Source organism: Equus przewalskii, chromosome 9 (assembly GCF_037783145.1).
Source record: "Equus przewalskii isolate Varuska chromosome 9, EquPr2, whole genome shotgun sequence".
Taxonomy (NCBI): domain Eukaryota; kingdom Metazoa; phylum Chordata; class Mammalia; order Perissodactyla; family Equidae; genus Equus; species Equus przewalskii.
Window position 1 is genome coordinate 52,434,778 of NC_091839.1, and position 19,074 is coordinate 52,453,851.

Below are 19,074 nucleotides of genomic sequence, written 5' to 3' on the forward strand. Positions count from 1 at the left end.
AGGAAGGAAGGAAGGAAGGTAATCAACTCAATTCAGTAAACCCAGAAAGTTAGCTCTGAAATAGTTGATGAGATTTGTATTAATTGTTTATAATAGTCACAGTTTATTTTTCTAAGGAGCTTTTAATCTATCTGTTGGGAGAGATTCTAATGAAATTATAATTTTGTGTGAAATTCTTTGATCAAAGTTTAACATTTAGGGGGATTTAGGGATAGTAATTCTATTATTGAAGAAATTCTGAATACGTGCATTTGTAGTTTTTATTTATGCCCATGCATATACTATCACTGTATGTCACTTAAACTACCTCTGTGCCTCCTTTGAGTACTCATTTTGAGCCCTAGGTCTGATGCATCTGACCTATCGAGGGGCTTCATTATGTAGTAACCGGATATTTTGTTTCTTTTTCTTTCTTTCTTCCTTCCTTCTTTCTTTCTTTCTTTTTCTTTCTTTCTTTTTCTTTCTCTCTCTCTCTATCTCTCTTTCTTTCTTTTCTTTCTTTCACTTTCTCTCTTTCTTACTCCCTCCCTCCCTCCCTGCACCTCTCCCTCTCTCCCTTCCTTCCTTTCATTGATTCCTTCTGTAAGCTAGAAACTTCTTTATCTGGTAAAAGGGATTTTTTTTGGCAGCCTGTAAAAGCATACTAGTTTTTTATTTTTTAAAAACAAAATAGAAACACATTTTTAAAAATATAAAAAATAGTTTTCAAAAACCTAATAACTTTTTATAACATAGTAATTCTTTACTTTCAGCATAGAGTATATATTTAAATAACCAGAGAAAGTCTCATTGCTGGGAAGAATACAAAAGAACCAAAATCAGAGATTGCATAGTGGAAATCAAAGGGCTAAATTCAGTTTTAAGGGGTGTTTGGCTTCTCCTGCATGATATTTTTTAAAAGTGACTTATTTGTCAACATTTTAATGTAGAGAATTTTGGACAAAATATTTCATGTGATCTCACAAAAAATTAAAATGTCTAGCATCCCTGTGTTCAAAGTCACACAGAGTTTTAATAAAACTGGAAGTGAAAGTTATCTTTCCACTTTGGGTGTTGCAATTTTCCAGATGTTTTTGTCTAACTTGCTTCTTCACTCATCTATGGTTATCTGTCTGCCCCCTTAAGAACTTGAGGATTGACTTTTAGGTGCAATAGTATATAGTATAATAGACGTAATTACAATTTCCTCAGTAGTTTTCTAACCCAACTCAGAATCCTCTTGCAAACATACACATCTTCCTCAGAGGCAGCCTTACGGTATACAAGCCCAGCTCTTCTCAGTTAGCACTCAAGGCCTTCACAGGTCTGTGCTGGCCAGCATATGGATTGAGGCTGGGTTGGGACTTGAGTGAAACTTAAGCTCTATCTATCTCACTAATGGCTGTTCACCTCATTAGAGCTTAGCATATGGCTGTTCATATCACAAGGAGGATGAGAGAACTTTTGTTCTTTGATCTCAACATGTCCTTGAGATTTTTCAACCAGATGAAATTTCAACCCACATTTGACTTCAACTAGTATCTATATAGAAATGCTTCCCAAGAAACATCAAATGATGTACCAAAGAAGTAATAATTCCTTGTTGAATTATTGTTTCTTTAAAAAATAATTACTTAAATCAATGACACAAGGACAGGTAAAAGAAGGCAGTGATTTATCATCATCGATTATATTCCCTATAGTATTTCATCTTGTTAAGAACCTCAAAATGAGGTATATTAACTTCATAGCTTTGATTCAAACCAAATAACATTTACACATTACTATATTTACAGTAGAAAACAAGTATGGGGAGGTTTCCTAGCAATGGGAAGTTGTGCTGGAATACAATAAGTGCTGAAAATAGGAAGTTCAGACAGCAAGAAATCAAGATATGTCCATCATTTGTTGAAAAATGTGCTGCTTTTGTTTGTGCCTTATTTTGAGAATGTAGTGGAGAATATTGTGTTTGAAGATACTAGAACAAACATTCTAATGCAGTTCCATGGGTTTGGTGAGTTGGCAATAAAATAATTTTTTAATATTGCTCAAGATGTGAAATGAGCTGGCTCAAAATATGATTTAACTGGCTCAAGTATTTTCCATATTTGAAAGTCTACTTTTCAAGTCACTATCCCTTCAAATTTTGCTTTTAATGGTATTTCCAGAATATAGGCCACACTTTTATATTAGCCACATGTGGCCATTTTCACAAGTACTGTCAGCACAAAATTTGTTTCAGAAGCTATGTTTCTAATTAACAAAAGTATTTGATAAACTATAATTCTCCTTAAAATGGAATTTTTTCTTTTCCTCAATCAAATGTTTGTTTTGACAGGAACATACATGGTTAGTCAGAATGGTGGTTTAGAGTAAAGGTGTCATTGAAGCTAGTACTAGGTTAGGTGTAGGGATTTAATGAAAACTGGATAGCCAAATAAGATGGCCTTAATTTACAGTTTTTAAACACATCGGAGACACCAGAAGCACCAGGTTGTCACTCTTACATATGTTAAGAATGCCGCAAATTAGACAGTATGCTCCTTAATATGAAACATTTGTTGAGAGCCTATTATGTAAGAAAACACTGAGAATTAAGATAGATAATAGATGATAGATAGGTAGATAGATAGATAGTAGATATCCTTTATTCCTTTATAATAGACTTAGGAAAATAGGTCACATCTTGAAGGGGAAATAGTAATAATACTAGGTGAACTAGGCTGAGTGTCCAGTCATTGATCAAGGCAGAAATTCACATGGGCCTGGCTGATCTATTGAGACTTGGGGTGGCGGAGGGGCATAATTTAAAATGAACATGTTCATCAGAGTAGTCTTTGGAAGAGACCACAGGAAAGAAATTGAGAAGCAGAAATTCCCCTACAATATTTAGGAATTACTGCACAGTGAAAATAAAATATGTGAGTTCTTACTATAGGAATGGACAACGCCCCTTTTTAGGAAAGCTATGAAAAATGTTGCATAGAAGCCATATACTTCAACATTTCTTCTGAGTAGATTAAGGATTATGTTAAAGAAACAGCTCTCTAGCTGGATTTGGTGGATCTTCATTCCTCTGACTTTTTCAACAGGATTGCTAAAAGAGTAATACTGGATTAGTTCTGTTATATTAATCAAGTAAAAACAAGATATAAAGTAGTGTCCCTTAGGAGCCAGAAACGTTTTCTGATCACGTTATTAATTACTCTTAGCAAAAATAAAGCTTTAGGTATATTAAAGTCAAAACAAAATCACAGCAACGTTGAATACAAGCTGAAATTAATATTTTTCTGTGAGCAGAAAAACACTTATGGAAGAATTTGTGCAGAAAAATGGAATGTGCAGTGTAGTGTTTTAGGAAAGAAGATTAAACTTTAGAAACAGGCTATTTCTGGTTGGGAGAAAGCAATAGGACCAATCCCCTGGGACACATGTTGACAGATGCATGTAGCTCAATATTCGATGCTTCTGGGCAACCAATTAGAAAAGTTATTGCTTATCATATAATAGCTAATGCAGACGAATATTACTCCCATCAGCATAAATATGAAATTTCATTTGTATTGTTGTCTCCACTGAAAACATTTCCTCCCCAAGCATAAAATGATAAACAAACAACTAAAACATCTTACAGAGTGTCACCATGATGATTTTTGAATGATCCAAGTTTGTATAAACTTGTTACTTCTGTTATCATATTGAAAAACAAATATGAATGATTACCTATTATCTGCAAAGTTTTAGCTACCCCTAAATACAGCTTGTTAATCATGACCGCCTTAAATTATTGCACTTAATAGTAGGAAACACCATTTTTTCCACAACTTTCCTGAAAATAGAGGTTACTGTTTTTATCAATGATCTCTCTTCAGTATAAAATGATTCCTAGACATTAATGAAATATGTTTGCATTCTTTCCATTTCTTTTTGTAGGTTTCTTCTTACTGTTTTACTTATTTTGCATTATTCTAAGTTGAGTCTGCTTTTTAGAAAGAGATATTTTCTTCCTTACAAGCAAGATTCATTTTACTTTTCAAAATCAGAGGCCACCCACCTCATTTATCTTGTTAAATTTCTCTGTCATTTTCCAGTTGTTTTTCTCTACTGAAAATAAATATTGGCACACTTTGGAGCATTTGGAAAAAGCTCTGTCTTCTTTTTATCCTGTTATCCTTTAATTATGAAATTCTGGGTTCCTTGAAATAGTTAACATACCCTCTTTTTTCTTAGGTTCTCCATATAGAGACAAAATCACCATAGCAATTCTTCAGCTGCAAGAGGAAGGCAAGCTGCATATGATGAAGGAGAAGTGGTGGCGAGGCAATGGTTGTCCAGAGGAGGAGAGCAAAGAGGCCAGTGCCCTAGGGGTTCAAAATATTGGTGGCATCTTCATTGTTCTGGCAGCCGGCTTGGTGCTCTCAGTTTTTGTGGCAGTGGGAGAGTTTTTATACAAATCCAAAAAAAATGCTCAATTGGAAAAGGTAAATGTCACTTTTTTACAATTGAAAACAATAGCTGTTATAATAAAACAAACTGGTTTTGATCTTGCCAACCAAGAGTAATGCTTAGAACTGTGACGGTTGTCTTCTGCCATTCATATGACAAAAGTTCACACAAAGAACTCATGACCACCTCTGTGATTTTTAATTTAAATATGAGATGTTTGCTTAAAGCTAACTTCAGGATAAGTGACTATTTCTTCTCTTATTGAACCCTAAAAAAAGAAAATTTTACTGTTTAAAGTTCATTGTAGTTAGTTTGATGGAGAAATATAGTTAATGAAGGAATCAGAAATCAGAAACTGTAATATGAAGAAAAAAGTACTTCTTTGCAGATGAAAAGTGTTTTAAAATACAATACTGAGCAACAGTTTCAAGTTAGAAAGTAAACAAAATTTTTGTTTGAAGATTTTTAGTTCAATAAATTTCTAACTGAAAAAAGTCTTAACTCACATTGTAGAAATTAAAATTAATTTTCTACATTAATGAATGTGTGAAAATGTTGTGGGTTTTTTTTGCCAATTAATGTTATTACTAATGAGTCCTTTATTGCTTTCCACCAGCGTCTTTAGAAGAATATATCTAACCTCAACAATGTTGAGACTATTGCAATTTTTCTTAGGATTTTAATACATTTAGTCTTTGCACAGATGTCTTTATTCCATTCTTGAAAAGTTTGTGAACCTCATTCAGATTATGTATTTATAGTGCTATAGTTTCCTCGGTTCTGTAAATATGGGGAAGAATATTCATGGGAAAATCTCTTTCAGATGGTACATGACGCTTTTTGTGTGTAAATTTATAGCCCTGGACGGGACATATTGCTTTAACCCTTTTAAGTCTTCTGGCACTTTATTTAGTCTTTTTGTATGTAAACATCTCTTTTGTTTTTAATAAAAAAAAATCACTTCTTAGGGCTTAATTTTTACACTCTACATCAGAGTGAGATTATATTCTCTTTAATATTTGAAAGGTTTATGAACATTTATTTGTAAATATGAAGAGCAGAAATATATCTTAAAAATAATATCATACATGAACATAAGATGCATATGTTCTCCTAATAATCTTTGAATGACTTGCACCCCGAAAATGATTTTTGAAAAGCAAGAACATTTTCCTTTGTCTTTAACAATTTATGTTGCAATTACTTGTCATTTCTGAAATCAAAATTTTGGATATAGCATTTCTACATCTTTCATTGACTACAGTACTTAATGCTTTGAAAGAATGTTTTTATAAATGAGTATTTTGCTAGCTCATCCTGTCTATAAGTAAAATAGCCAATTTAAAAATTTGAAAAATTCAGAGAGTCACATGACTTACTTTCTCACAATATTCAGGATGGCTATATCTGCTGACTTGGCTAAATCAAATATTTGATGCACCGATGTGACTGATGATTAGGTCTAAGTACACTTTTTATTTTGTGATCCTTTTTATAGTGTCAAAATGGGTTTTGAAATCAAATCCAAAGAGCTAATCAAAGATGAAAAATATTAACTCATCAATTTCCATTTTTACTATAATTTGTTGATAAATGTGATATTTGGTTAGTTAATGCTTAAAATGAGTCCAAAAATTATAGAAGCAATTTGGATTTTCTAGTAGGACCCTCAAGTCATCTATATGTAATGATTTTCTTTCAGTATAGCTCAATATTAAAATGAAACGAATTAATCTCTTGACAATGGATGGTATCCTATTGCTCTTGTCTCTTTGTATCCAGTTTGTATGATTTACCTAGACCACTTCTCTATGCACAATTATTTTATCAGCATTCTGTTTAAAAAAAAAAGTTGGGATTTAATTCTGTAAAATAACCCTCTTCATTGTTATTGTAAATAACTAATTTAGTTGAATTTTTCACATATCAACCAGCTCTCTTGAATTTCTATGGACCTGTATGACCTTCTAAAAAATTAGGAAAAGGAAATTAATGTACCTTTTTTGACTGGTGAAACATTACATTGAAGAAACAATTATGCAATAGTACATGAGTATTAGTCACATTCCTAAGTGCTTTCACATGCTCTCTCCACATAGCTTCATAAGGAAATTCAAATTCCCTAGTTTAGCAGATGAGGCATTTCTGCAACCATCTCTGTCCACCATTGTAGTTTTGTCTTTTGCTTCTTCCCTATTTGCACCTTTACTCTAACCATCCCAAGTTCCTTTCAATTTTCTAAGATTATCTGGCTTTTTCAAATTCCCTTCCATTGGACTTGAGCAAACCTTGTCCATTTTTCTACGTTGCAAACTCCCACTTTAGTCATTTTAGGTTAGGCATGCAAGACTAGGCATCAACTTGCCCAGACAGCTTTCCCTAATCAATAGATGTAATGGGTTTGGGTACAGGGCACAGCTGTTTCCACAAGGTGGTGATAGGCTTTCATTTCCTATTCCAATGAAAAACATATGACCAAAATATTTCGCATTTTTTACTTAGCAGATTTCAGGTACTATTATCATTCCGAAAACATTTCCTCCCCCTTTGAGAAAGTTTGGAAGGTATTTTGCCCATTTCAAACTGCGTGCATCATTAAGGCTAGATACACTTTCCCTGTGAAGACTGTGCACATCTCCATTCTCCCTTAGCACACTATTTTACTCATATTTGCTGTTTTCTGTGTGGGGGTGCCTGTCTCCCTATTAGACTGTTAGTTCCCTTAGGAAAGGGAGCTAGTGTTTTGGTTTCAATCTCTAAGGTTTTTAACAGTGCCTGTTGGTGTAAGATGGATCAATTGATCTATCATCTATCTATTTATTTATGTATCTATATCTTTCTTTCTATCTATTTAAATTAGTAATAAAGTTGATTCTAGTAACCTATCTAGAAAAGTCTATCATAAAGGAAAAAAAGAACTGTGTTTCTATATAATTCAAAAGAACTATGTTTATAAAATAAATAATTATGAGTTTATTAGAAGGGATCAATTTTCTTTATTGTGGTAAATTAGGTTCTGGGGCTCAGTTCTTTATATTTCTTGAGAAAAAGATTTTATTTGGTTAGGCTATACAGTTTAACACCTTACTTAATTTATTAAAATTAGCCATAAAATATTCCTAGATTTTATCATAAGATATGCATGAGGACATACAGAAATTAACAGTTTATTTACACTTATAAGTGTGCCTTTAACCTAAATATCTCATTTTAAAAATAAGGTAAACATTTGTGAAATTATTCATTTACTCAATAATTATATATTGAGAACCAGACAGGCAATGTATTATAGTTTGCACATTGAAGGTAAGCAAAGATTCACGATTCCAGCCCCAAAGGACTTTGCTATCTCTTTTCTCTTCTCTTTCTCCATTTTCTTTCCTCTTTCTCTAGTCTAGTATTCCAGTATTTTTTAAAAGAACAAATAAAATTTTCAATCTTTATCTAAACAGGGTGGCAGATATAATATACATGCAGTCTGATTGAATATGAACTTTATGGATAAAATTTATGAATAGCTAATATCTTGCCTTGTCAAGTCTTACCTCTAGTAATAATGATGATAATACAATTAATAATAATTGCTATTTAAAGGTGAAAATAAAACGTCTTTTATAGCACACATTTAGTAAAATATTAATGGAACAAATAAGTCTTGATGATTATAACTTTTTTATATTTCCAAGTTTTTTGATAATTGAGCGGTATAAGAATGTATCGTTTTAAAATGAGGCCTGGTTAAAGCTGAAAACAGAAGACAATGCTGAAATATATAGACCTTAAAAAATGCAAAACCTGTAAATTGCATTCCTTTCAGATAACCACAAGATGGTGTCTTACAATTTTTATAATACATAATAGTTTTAATTTTGATGCAAATATTAATGTATCAAAGATAAATTGCTTTTCACTTATTCAAACATTAAAAATACATATGTATTTATTTTTCTGATTTTTCCAGAGTATAACTTGACCATTTGGAAAGATACTCAAAAAGTTTTTCTTTTCTGAATGTGTCTGAAAAAGTAACCTATCAACATGTGCATTTTATAATTGATTTCTTTATTGCCTTACCATTTCCCTGATTTAAAAAATGTCTACTTAAGCTTCCTTCAGTGAGCAGTGCAAGAAACTCTTGTACCTCTGAGACAGTTATCAGTGCATTTCGGCTTACATGAATTTGTTTAAAGGTCTTGTTTTCCCCTTTCTAAGTCTTAATTATAACTGAAAAGGCTGCTTAATATGCAGAATTTTGTTTTCTCTGATAATATATTATCTTTATGGTAATATGTTGGTTTTGTAAGCATAAATTATGTGTATTAATTTTAGTTTTTATAAAACTATTTTATGACATAGTTGTGGTTTACTAATTTGTGTTTAAAATTACTTATTTCTTAAATATTTGAGTATGTCCTCTTTTAAAAGATATGCATAATTCTGCCTTCTTTTGATTTCCAGCAAGAATGGTAATATAACTTACACAGTTTGATCTTTTGTTTTTGTCTGATTTATATACAGCAATATTTTCTTTCCCATATAATTGAAAATAGATTTGCCTGTACAAATTGTTTCTATTGAACATGAATCTTTGAGTTTCCTGACAGGAAAAAACTTAATGACAAAAATATTCCCTTATTGCTTACGTATAAAAAAAATGTTGCAAATATGTCTGAGGAATAAAAAAACATAAATGATTGCTCAGATATTGAAATTGTAAGCTATTGTCCTGTCCTGGACACATTTTTGTTCTAACTTTTCTCTAAGATGATTGAAGTACATTTTAAGAACTACTTGGTATCGTTGTTATTCAGGATATAGTCCATTTTAGTCAACAGAGTTATTTGTGTTATAGAACACTGGTATATCATATCCAAGATAATCTCTTAATAATGATATTTCTCCAGTCACTGGAAGTTCAAAAAAATTTTGGAGGGCACACAGAATGTTCTTCAGTCTGTAATTGGATAACAAATGTGGAAGGAGGCTGTAACTCATACCAGAAGGACAAATGAATGAAACAATGCAATTTGGGAATAGTAAAGAGAAAATCGATGGTTTAGCTTAAATTTGCAAGACCAGGGATCCTGGGCGAGAGATTATTCACAGGAAAACATTTGTCAAAGCTGGCTGAATCTGTATTTCATGGAGCCAGAGGAATGAAATGAGGTTGTTCACAGATCCTTTTACAGCAATTGCTTCAGAATGTTGAAGAATTAGGTCTAACAGGAACAATGCTTTTTAAAAGAAGCCATTTATTGGATAAGATATAGGAATGCAAATACTGTTATAAATCATCAGTAAAGATTTTATTTCAATATTTCAATATTTCTATTTTCCAAGAAATCCCTATTTACAAATTACAGAACACCTGTGTTTTTTATTAATTTAATGTATGGAATTTTAACTGGATTTAGCTTTTCAGAAGTTAAAAGTTCTAAATAAATTTTCAGTATAATAAAATTTAGCTATAAGGCACGTCGCTATTCAGAAGTTAAAAGTTGCAAATAAACTTTGGACAAATAGTCCACTTTGTGTTGTTTTTATGTTACTGCTTTTCTGTGAGAGTAAAGCATCTCTCAATTTCCATTAATAGCCTAAATAAGGGCTAACAGGATGACTTTTTAAAATGTTTTTACATATAAATATAAAATCGTACTTCAAAATGAGATGCCAATCTTTATTTTACTCACCAATCTACTTCCAAAGCAGCGAATGGATTTTTAAGTCATGTGTTTATGATAACCCATACTCTTTTTATGCTCATAAATGAAGTTTTAAAATTAAGATTGTAGCTTGACAGATAATCATTTTACTATCTTATTTTTATAAATGACTTTAGAGTTTTTAAAGTGTAACATCTCATTTGAGTACAAAGTTACCCTGAGAACTGTGCAAATGTTATTATCTATGTTATGCAGATAAGGATAAGTGACTCAGAGGTCAAGTATGTTTCCCAAGGTCAAAGATGCTTAGTTTAATACTATTTATACTACATCATACTGCACAAAATGGAGGTAGAATATTTAACTATTTTTCTTGGTAGTTTTTCTCCCCGAAGTTGCTTTGATAAAATGTGTGGAGTAGAGTTTGTGTTAGAGAAACAGATTGTGAGCTTTGATCAACAGATTGATCGCTTTAAGCTCTGTCTAGTTATTTCACTTTTAGACATTAAGCACAGATTTTGAAGTAAAAAAGACGTGGGCTCATTTCCCAACTTTGTTCAACCTTGGATAAAATTACTTAACCTTTCTATATGCCTTTTCAAATAAATAAATTGGTTTGGAGACACCGTAAATGAAAGTGTTACAAAAATTAAGATAGTGAATATACACAGAGTTTTTTGCATGTGTCTGGCATATAATAAGCAGCTATTGTTATAATAATAATCATTATTATTCATAAAGCGGATGTATTTTAACTGATAGACCTCAAGAAAAGAGAGCTTTACTGGAAGTGAGCGTTAGTGATTTGGATGTTATATATTTTGTTGAAAAATTGTATCATTATGACTACTAGCAAGAATGTGATGATTAACATTGCTTTTTCTTAAAATACATTTCACAGCTGTATTGACTAAAGTAGGATTGAAGCTTGTCAGACTTTATTTATTGATTTTTCCAGCTTAAATAGGGGAAATGTAAAAATGCATAATGATGTCCCATTTTTCTCTGTCTCATAGTATTTTCAAAATGCAATATAAAGATATTCTGTAACTATTTCCCTAAGAGTCAAGGTTTCTGAGAATGTTTTAATCTTTGCTTATGTTTAATATTGTAAAATAATCCAGGTTAAAGCACAGGATGCTTTGTCATTTTATTCACTGTGAAAAAGATGCATTTCTTTTTGCTCCATAATTTTTTTCTGTATGATTTATTATTTAGTATTCAAAAATTAACATTTATTGAGAACAGAGACTAGTTAAAAGGCTCAACTGAAATTTCAATCACTGTTAATGAGGCAGGCTATATCATAAAGCATTCAGAGGATGGAAGTCAAAAGAAGAGTGCTCCTCTTTTAGCTCTGACACCAGTTATGTGCATAACCTTAGATAGATAATTTGACTTCTTGAGTTTTAGTTTCTGTAGCTGTAAAATTACAGTGATTAAACAATAAGATGACTAAAGAATCTACACGTAAAGTCCCATTTGACTGCTGCACAGCTTATCTAAATAATATATTTTTTTCAAAAAGAAAGCTACTCTAAAACTAAATTTCAAGATCAGAGTTCCTATATATATTCTTGACATGAGTGTCTGAACTAGTCATTTTTCATCTCTCATTGCTTCACTGTTACATTTATAGAGCCTTAGGTCAATTCATACTTCTGATGTATATAGTATTAACTATTTGATATTTTTAAAAGACTGTCGATTAAAAAATGTATAGATCAAAAGGAATGGGTCACATTAAATGACATTTGTTTTCCTCATTTAATACATCAATATTTATATAAAATATTGCATATTACATCCTACACGCTTTTTATTCCATTTTAGTTAATTTAGTTATTATCTGATGTGGGATAATTTTCTGTAAGGATCACAGTGACTGTTTGGATTTGTCTCTACCATATGTGACTTGCAATTCTTGGTCAAATGGCTCGAAGCATCAGAAATTAATTAGAAAAGTCTCTGAGAATGAACTAGGTATCCATAATCAGTTAACAGATAATTTAAATGACAAACACAAAAGAAAACAGTTTGGCTGATATATGCTAGTATATTTTATAACATTGAGATACAAAACCTTATAGCTGCAGCTCAAAAATGTTTGGTAGGGCTTCAAGTAGGAACTGTATGCAGAAATGTTTGGAAATTATTCTGAATGAATATTAGAGTGCCGTTTAGTTAATTTTATACTATCAAAGAATGGGACAGCAAGACACATAAAATAGTTTCCTCCTTAAACAATAAATACTAAACAAATGAAGACTTGGTAGTAACAGATGATATTTTATAATTATTTCTCCTTTGAGTGATAAATGACTACATATTCAACATGAAAGTGAAGAGCTTCAAAGTTTAAAAAATCAAACTGTTATTTTTCATCAGTTGCTTTTTTTAAAAAAAGATATTGCTAAATATTAAAATTTTAACTTAAAAGTGGATTTTAAATATGTCATTGTTCAACATGGAGCATGTTTATAACTAGATTTATAATTTAAAAAAGTTTTGTGCTTCTCCAAGAGCTGTCACATCATGTTATCATATAAACCAATCTGTAAATTAGAAAGTTAAGCTATTAAGAATAAATTATTCTATAACACCAATAATGATATTCTTGAGAATATTTATCTGCAAACTATTGATGTGTTTGTCTTCTTTTATTCAAAATAAAAAATAGAGCTTTTTTAAAAAACAACGTAAATATAGCCAAATTCATACTTTTAAGATCTCCAGACCTTCATTGTTTCAAGACTTAGAGATGTGTAAATACAGGTTGTCTCATTAAATACAGCGAATTTTATAATGAGTTTTACTAATTTAAGTGCAATTATACATGCTAACAGCTCAAAGATTTAAATTTTCATTTTCAGGAATCTTCTATTTGGTTAGTGCCACCCTACCATCCAGACACTGTTTAGTAAACTTTTGAAACTTACTAAAAGAGGTTTTAAATAATGGTTAGTATCCTTGTGACTTTCTCTTTTCTTTTTGTAGTCTGTTATATTAATGTGGAGAAACATTTCTGTTGTTGTTTTCGCCCTAAGAAATTTACCTTATTTAATGACACAATTTGTGGGTTTCCATCCCTAAGGAGAAGTGATTTGAAAAGCAAGACAGTTTTCTTTCTCCTCCTCCCTTCCTCAGTCTCTCTCTCCCTTTGTTCCCTCTCTTTCTCTCCCCTCTCCTCCTCCTTTTCGCTTCCCTCCTGTCCTTCTGCCCTCCTTTCCTCCCTTTCTTTCTCTCTTTCCCTCTCATCTTTTCTTCTTCCCCTTCTCCCACCTGCTTTCCTCCTCCCATTCTCCTGCTCCTCCTCCCTTCCTTCTTTTTTATTATAACCCAGGAAACTCCTGTTAAGTGCACTTGGGTTTTTCAAATCCTTATTTCATAGTTCAATAAAAAGACATTTTAAAATTCCAATCATTATATAAAGCAGGAAAGACAATTTGTCTCTATCAAGTGACAACAAGTTAGAACTTTACTTAAAAATCAGACGAAGTAACTTTTTGGCACCATACAACACAGGGAAACAACTGTATTTCCCAATAATCTCTATAGTTTCAACTTTAGATTCTTACATGAATCAAGATACGGAATTTGCATTCTAAAGCTCTAAAAAAGAAAAGAAGATGTGTTTGCACTAGTGCCACAGTGAACAATACTTTTTGGTATCACTGGATTGTTTTAATCTGCTGCATTGATTCCAAACTCTTGCTTAAGTCTAAAGGTTTTCATGAATTTATGATGGATTAGAAATATTCTGTAAGTGAGAAAACAACCTATTGTCTCACAGTGGCTTTATTAGCAACCTAAGATAAAACTAATTTTCGGGTAAACTTACTGAGAGATCAAAAAAGAACTGGTAAATTCAGCTTATTCAGAGAAAAAAATTAATAAAAGTCATAATTTGATATTATGTAATCAAGGCTACTGATTGGTTGATTAAAACTTTCTTGATTAAATTTTTCACTTTCTGGTGGATTTTTAAAATAGAGAAAGCCTAGGACAGTAATGGTGAGATTATATGTTTACAATTTTCAGGGTTTCTAAATTGTAAATAAAATTTGCTTAAGATAATTTTAAATTATAAAAGATGAAAATATTCTAGTCTTTGGGATAGGTTTATTAACCACATTTTATATTACTTGGGGTTATAAATTATATATTATATAAAATTGCTTAAAAAGAATTCTATGTGTCTTTATTTGTAGTCTCAAGTTAAGTATAGGGTACTAAAACAGTTTACTCCTAATTTACTAGAGGTATATTGAATCACTTCATAGTTGAATGGGTATGTACAATTATAAAATTTTTTTCTAAGAAAATTAGTTGCTTAGACCACTCTCTTAGTATGATCAAAAATTGATATATCTGTTCTATTATTTTTTGAAACTAATATAATCAAAATTTCTAAAAATCGAGTTTGCCAAGAAGAGGGTGTTATAAATTATTTAACACTTGGGAAGTTTATTCATTTTAAATGAAGGCTTATTGCAAATAATTCAACGTTGTTCACATCCTATGACATTTTTGTGTCAATGGCATCAAATTCTGACCTTGTTATATTATCTAATCAATTCTTCTGTTAAATGTTTCAACAGAGAGCCACGACTAAGTTACCTCGAGACTATGTATTCCTCCCCCTTTTGGAGTCAGATTTTTCCATTTCTACAATGTTGTCATCATCATCATCTTCATCATCATTATCATCCTGTTCTTAATAAGTACATCTAATAGTAGGTATTAAGCAACAAGAAACACTGTTTCCATATACTGGCTGTCAGAAGTCATATAAATCCTTTAAGAGAAATATGATTCATGAATTTCAGAACTGTATAGTTGAACACATAATAAATAATGCATGGCAGTAACCCTGTAGTTAATGGGGAATTCATGTGTAGCATTTAATCATCACCCATTACAAGTACTAATAAATTAATATTTTTGCTAATTTAATGTTATTAAACATATACCAAAGTTTTACCTGATTCATTAGATAACTTGAATATAGTGCATTTTACTAAGCTTTTGAAAAAACTTTTTTAAGCAATTGAATTAGAAATATTATTAAATAAGAATTAAAATAGAGTTGTGCGGCTATTGTTAATTCAGTCAACATTTAAAGAACACATGTGTGTGCAATCAGTGCCATGAGAACTTGATCTCTGCTCTTTATAATTCAGAGGGATTCGTAGAAGACCTAGAGGCCAGACAGAAAAACATGACAATGAGTGAAAAATACTAAAGAATAAAAGTAAATTGAGTGAAAATAATGAGGCTAGTCAATTGGAAAGCAATTGCTGAATAAATTAAAATTTGAGTCATGTCCCGAGGTAAGGGCTAAAGTTAGGTTGACATGAAGGATGAAAGAACTTGGCAGGGTACGAGAGCAAGGAGAGGCAAAGGAGAAAAACCTTGGAGGTCCAAGCAGAGAACCGTGCGTATAGAGAAAAAAGAGGTGGGGTGGGGGAAGGAGAGAGCTGAATTAGAGAAGTCATGATGGGAAAAATAGGAGATTTAGATTTCAACTGTTTCTTGGAAAGGAAAATTCTATTAATAACATGTTTAAAAGAAAGATTATCCTGGTAATTATGAGCTTTTTGGAAAGAAATAGCCTAGATGTAGAGTTGGGAAGACCTCTAAGGAAACTGTTCAAAGAGTGTGTAAAAGAAAAATGAGGGTATGACCAGGGATGGACAAGAAGGTACTAGGTTAGGGTCAAAATCGCAAAACTGTGTATCAGGATATCTTGCTGGAGTCTCTGGTGTGAGCTGCGGAGAGTAGCTCACCTTCTCCTTGAATCCGTTTTCTCTGTGGTATACATCCTTACTTTACTTCAGAGGATTAGTGTGAGTGTCATAAAAGATTATGCATGCAAAATATTTTTTAAAAATATGACACAAATATATTAAATGTTTTTATCTTGCATTCTTTTGGAATTAACCTAAGTTTCAAAACAAGAAAGCAGCACACCTAAAGCAAAAAATAAGTCTTTACATGCATATTTGATTAGGTTTATTTCATTATGTTTTCATGTCACTTTTTGGAATTGTGTAAATTTTTCATACTTGTCTTCGTTTTTGGTTGTTGTCTACATTCTTAGTCCTTGCACAGAAAGAGCCTAAGTCTCAGCCCATCTGAATTTCAATATGCAACTGATTCATGATTCTGATTTATATGTAACTGACACAGGCATATCTCAACCAGCTGGGGATGGAGACTAACAAAATTTTGTTTCAAATCTATGACTTTGTAATAGGAGTTTTGAGCAGTATCTAATAATGAGCCCCAGATAAGCAGACTTTCTAGCAAATTTATTGCCAAGGAAATGGGAATTAAGAAAAAAATATGTATCGGGTCATTTTATTTTCTTCAGGGGATAAATTATTTACCAGCTCTTAGTATCAAGCTGATGATGATAAAAAATGTTAATATTTTTTGTGGATTTTTAATGTGCTTCAACTTGCCATTTCATGATTAAATCATATTTGTTTGTAATCGTCATCAATAGTTTTATAGGCATAATCACAAAAAGGTATAATAAATACTAGAAATTATCTCCCATATTTTTATGTCTAACTCTGTGAGTGTTATTTTTGTTTTGTTTTGTTTTGAGATGCACAATGAAAAATCATGTTTAAAGAAAATTTTCATATCTTATGTTGTGATCTAGCAAGTAGTAATTTCTTCTAATTTTTTAAATATAAAGAATGGATTTCTGGTTATAGATTTGTGTATGTGAGTTTGTATTTAAATTTTAAAATAGATTTATATCTCATGATGCTAATCAATTTTACATCTGAAAATCTTATTCAATATATATGTAATACATGCATTCCTAATTGGCAGTTCATGTCACTATCAGGTGATTTTCTTTAAGCTAGCCCACTTTGACAAAATATTTTAGTTATCATGTATTCTGTACTAAAGGTATAACAATTTGATATAATCTTTATAATGAAATTTTTTGAATCTTCAAGGCTGCTATGTTGGCAAGGCTCTTGAGAATGATTTTAATATTGTTTCTGGACAGTTGTAGTTTGTCTGTTTGTAATATTTCATTTTCTGTGTTATTCTGTAGAGGTCCTTCTGTAGTGCCATGGTAGAAGAACTGAGGATGTCTTTGAAGTGCCAGCGTCGGTTAAAACACAAGCCACAGGCCCCAGTTATTGTGAAAACAGAAGAAGTTATCAACATGCACACATTTAACGACAGAAGGTTGCCAGGTAAAGAAACCATGGCATAAAGCTGGGAGGCCAAACACCCAAGCACAAACTGTCGTCTTTTTTCCAAACAATTTAGCGAGAATGTTTCCTGTGGAAATATGCAACCTGTGCAAAATAAAATGAGTTACCTCATGCCGCTGTGTCTATGAACTAGAGACTCTGTGATCTAAGCAGTTGCAATGATCAGACTTGATTTACAAGCATCATGGATCAACCAAGTTACACGGGGTTACACTGTTTATCATGGGTTCCTCCCTTCTTCTGAGTGAATGTTACATGCGCATTTTGTGGCTGTTTTCAAATGCAGTCCAGTAAGAAATTGCAGGTTCCTTTTGAAGTCCAACTGTTGCCAGGAGATGGAATATCAATGCCCCAAGGGTAACCAGTAAAAATATCATTAAGAGTAAAAATACTTGGAATCAGCAAAAACTGTAGTGTTAAAGGAACAGTACAGTCTTCTGAACACCCAGACAATAGAGGTGGTGATGTTACTAGCCCCCAGCTACTCAGTATAATGATCATCTGAATAGACAGTATGTGTTTAGAGGATGTGGAAAAAGTGTAATGCAAAACAAATCTGAATATCATGGCAAGTGGAATACAAAACAGATCTTCATCTGTGTTTTTCTTTCTTTCTTTTTGACAGTCTGTGTCACTGATTGAGAGAGAAATGTCAATTACCAAGGCAATAATGTTTTTCTTAAATTCACCAAGGCAGGAGATTTAACGTGTAACTGTACCAGATCCCTACCTATTCCTCCCCACAGCCTTTCCCCAACCCCACACCAAGAATAAAAAAGCAACAGTTGGTTCAGAAAATCTGAATTAAAAAGGATGATGTTTTGCAATCTTTGTCTTAAGTTGTAAAAGAGGGCTGAGTATTGATGGTTATGTGGAAGACTGAAGCTTTCATTCTAACATTAAGATATGTTAATCCAAACCCTCCTTCCTGCTATAAATGAACTTGATGGAGCCTGGGAAGATCTCAGTGAAAGGAGAAAGGGGATTGGTCATCTATAGAAATGTATGTGCGGAGAACTTTTGAGTGGACTGCATTTATCAATACAGTCACAATGTCAAATGAACAAAATTCTTGAGCAGTTTTTTTCAAAAAAATGTTCAGGTTTATTTGTGGAAATGCAAGATTTCTATGAAAATAGTTTTTGTATGGAAATTTTTGTAATACTTTTTATCAACAAAATAAGAACATGTGTTTCTGTCAGGGGTGTGATGTCAAGCATGAATGGTAGTGCGTGTGCACCACCAACGTTTGGTGAAAACTATTTTTATCAAGAAAAAAAGGAATCATAGAAGAGAAATATTTTCAAGTTAGATAATATAAAAGCTAGGTGCACTACCACCACTGCTTACCATGCCACACCCCTGGTTTCCACGAGGCTGACAACATACTGTAATGAACAATTGTGTGTAAAATGGCAAAAGACACAGACCTCTTGACAACATTGTGATAACAGTTGAGTGCACACAGTTTGCTGTTTGAATCCAATGCACAAAATTTAAAAAAAAAATCATTAAAATTATGTCCATTTTACTTTCAGCTTTGACTTTTGTTTTTCTCTTGTATGTGTAAATGAATGCACAATATGCTCATTGCATTAAGGGAATTATATTTCCTGAATTCTTCTAAGTCATCAAGGATGGCCACTTTCCAACTACCTGGAGAAAAGAAGAAGAACGCTCAAGCGAGGAGCTGCTCAGATGTAGGAAAAACTGGACTGAGATATATAATGTAATCTTTA

General features: G+C 32.0%; 1 protein-coding gene across 7 annotated transcripts in view; it reads left to right on the top strand.

Annotated features, from left to right (window-relative positions):
• The window catches only part of GRIK2 (glutamate ionotropic receptor kainate type subunit 2), a 632,212-nt gene extending 613,340 nt beyond the window's left edge, over positions 1-18,872 (top strand). For 3 of the 7 annotated variants that reach the window (XR_011522008.1, XM_070556749.1, XM_070556750.1), the window contains exons 16-17: positions 4,210-4,460; positions 17,170-18,872. Coding sequence is in view for 5 of the 7 variants with exons in the window: in XM_070556749.1 (XP_070412850.1) it covers positions 4,210-4,460; positions 17,170-17,334 (416 nt within the window). In the remaining 2 variants the exon portion in view is untranslated. Of the gene's footprint in view, positions 1-4,209; positions 4,461-12,961; positions 13,049-14,689; positions 14,829-17,169 lie in introns of all 7 variants that reach the window. The other 4 variants (XR_011522007.1, XM_070556753.1, XM_070556752.1 and 1 more) reach the window with 4 other exon arrangements.
• The last annotated feature ends 202 nt before the right edge of the window (positions 18,873-19,074 follow it).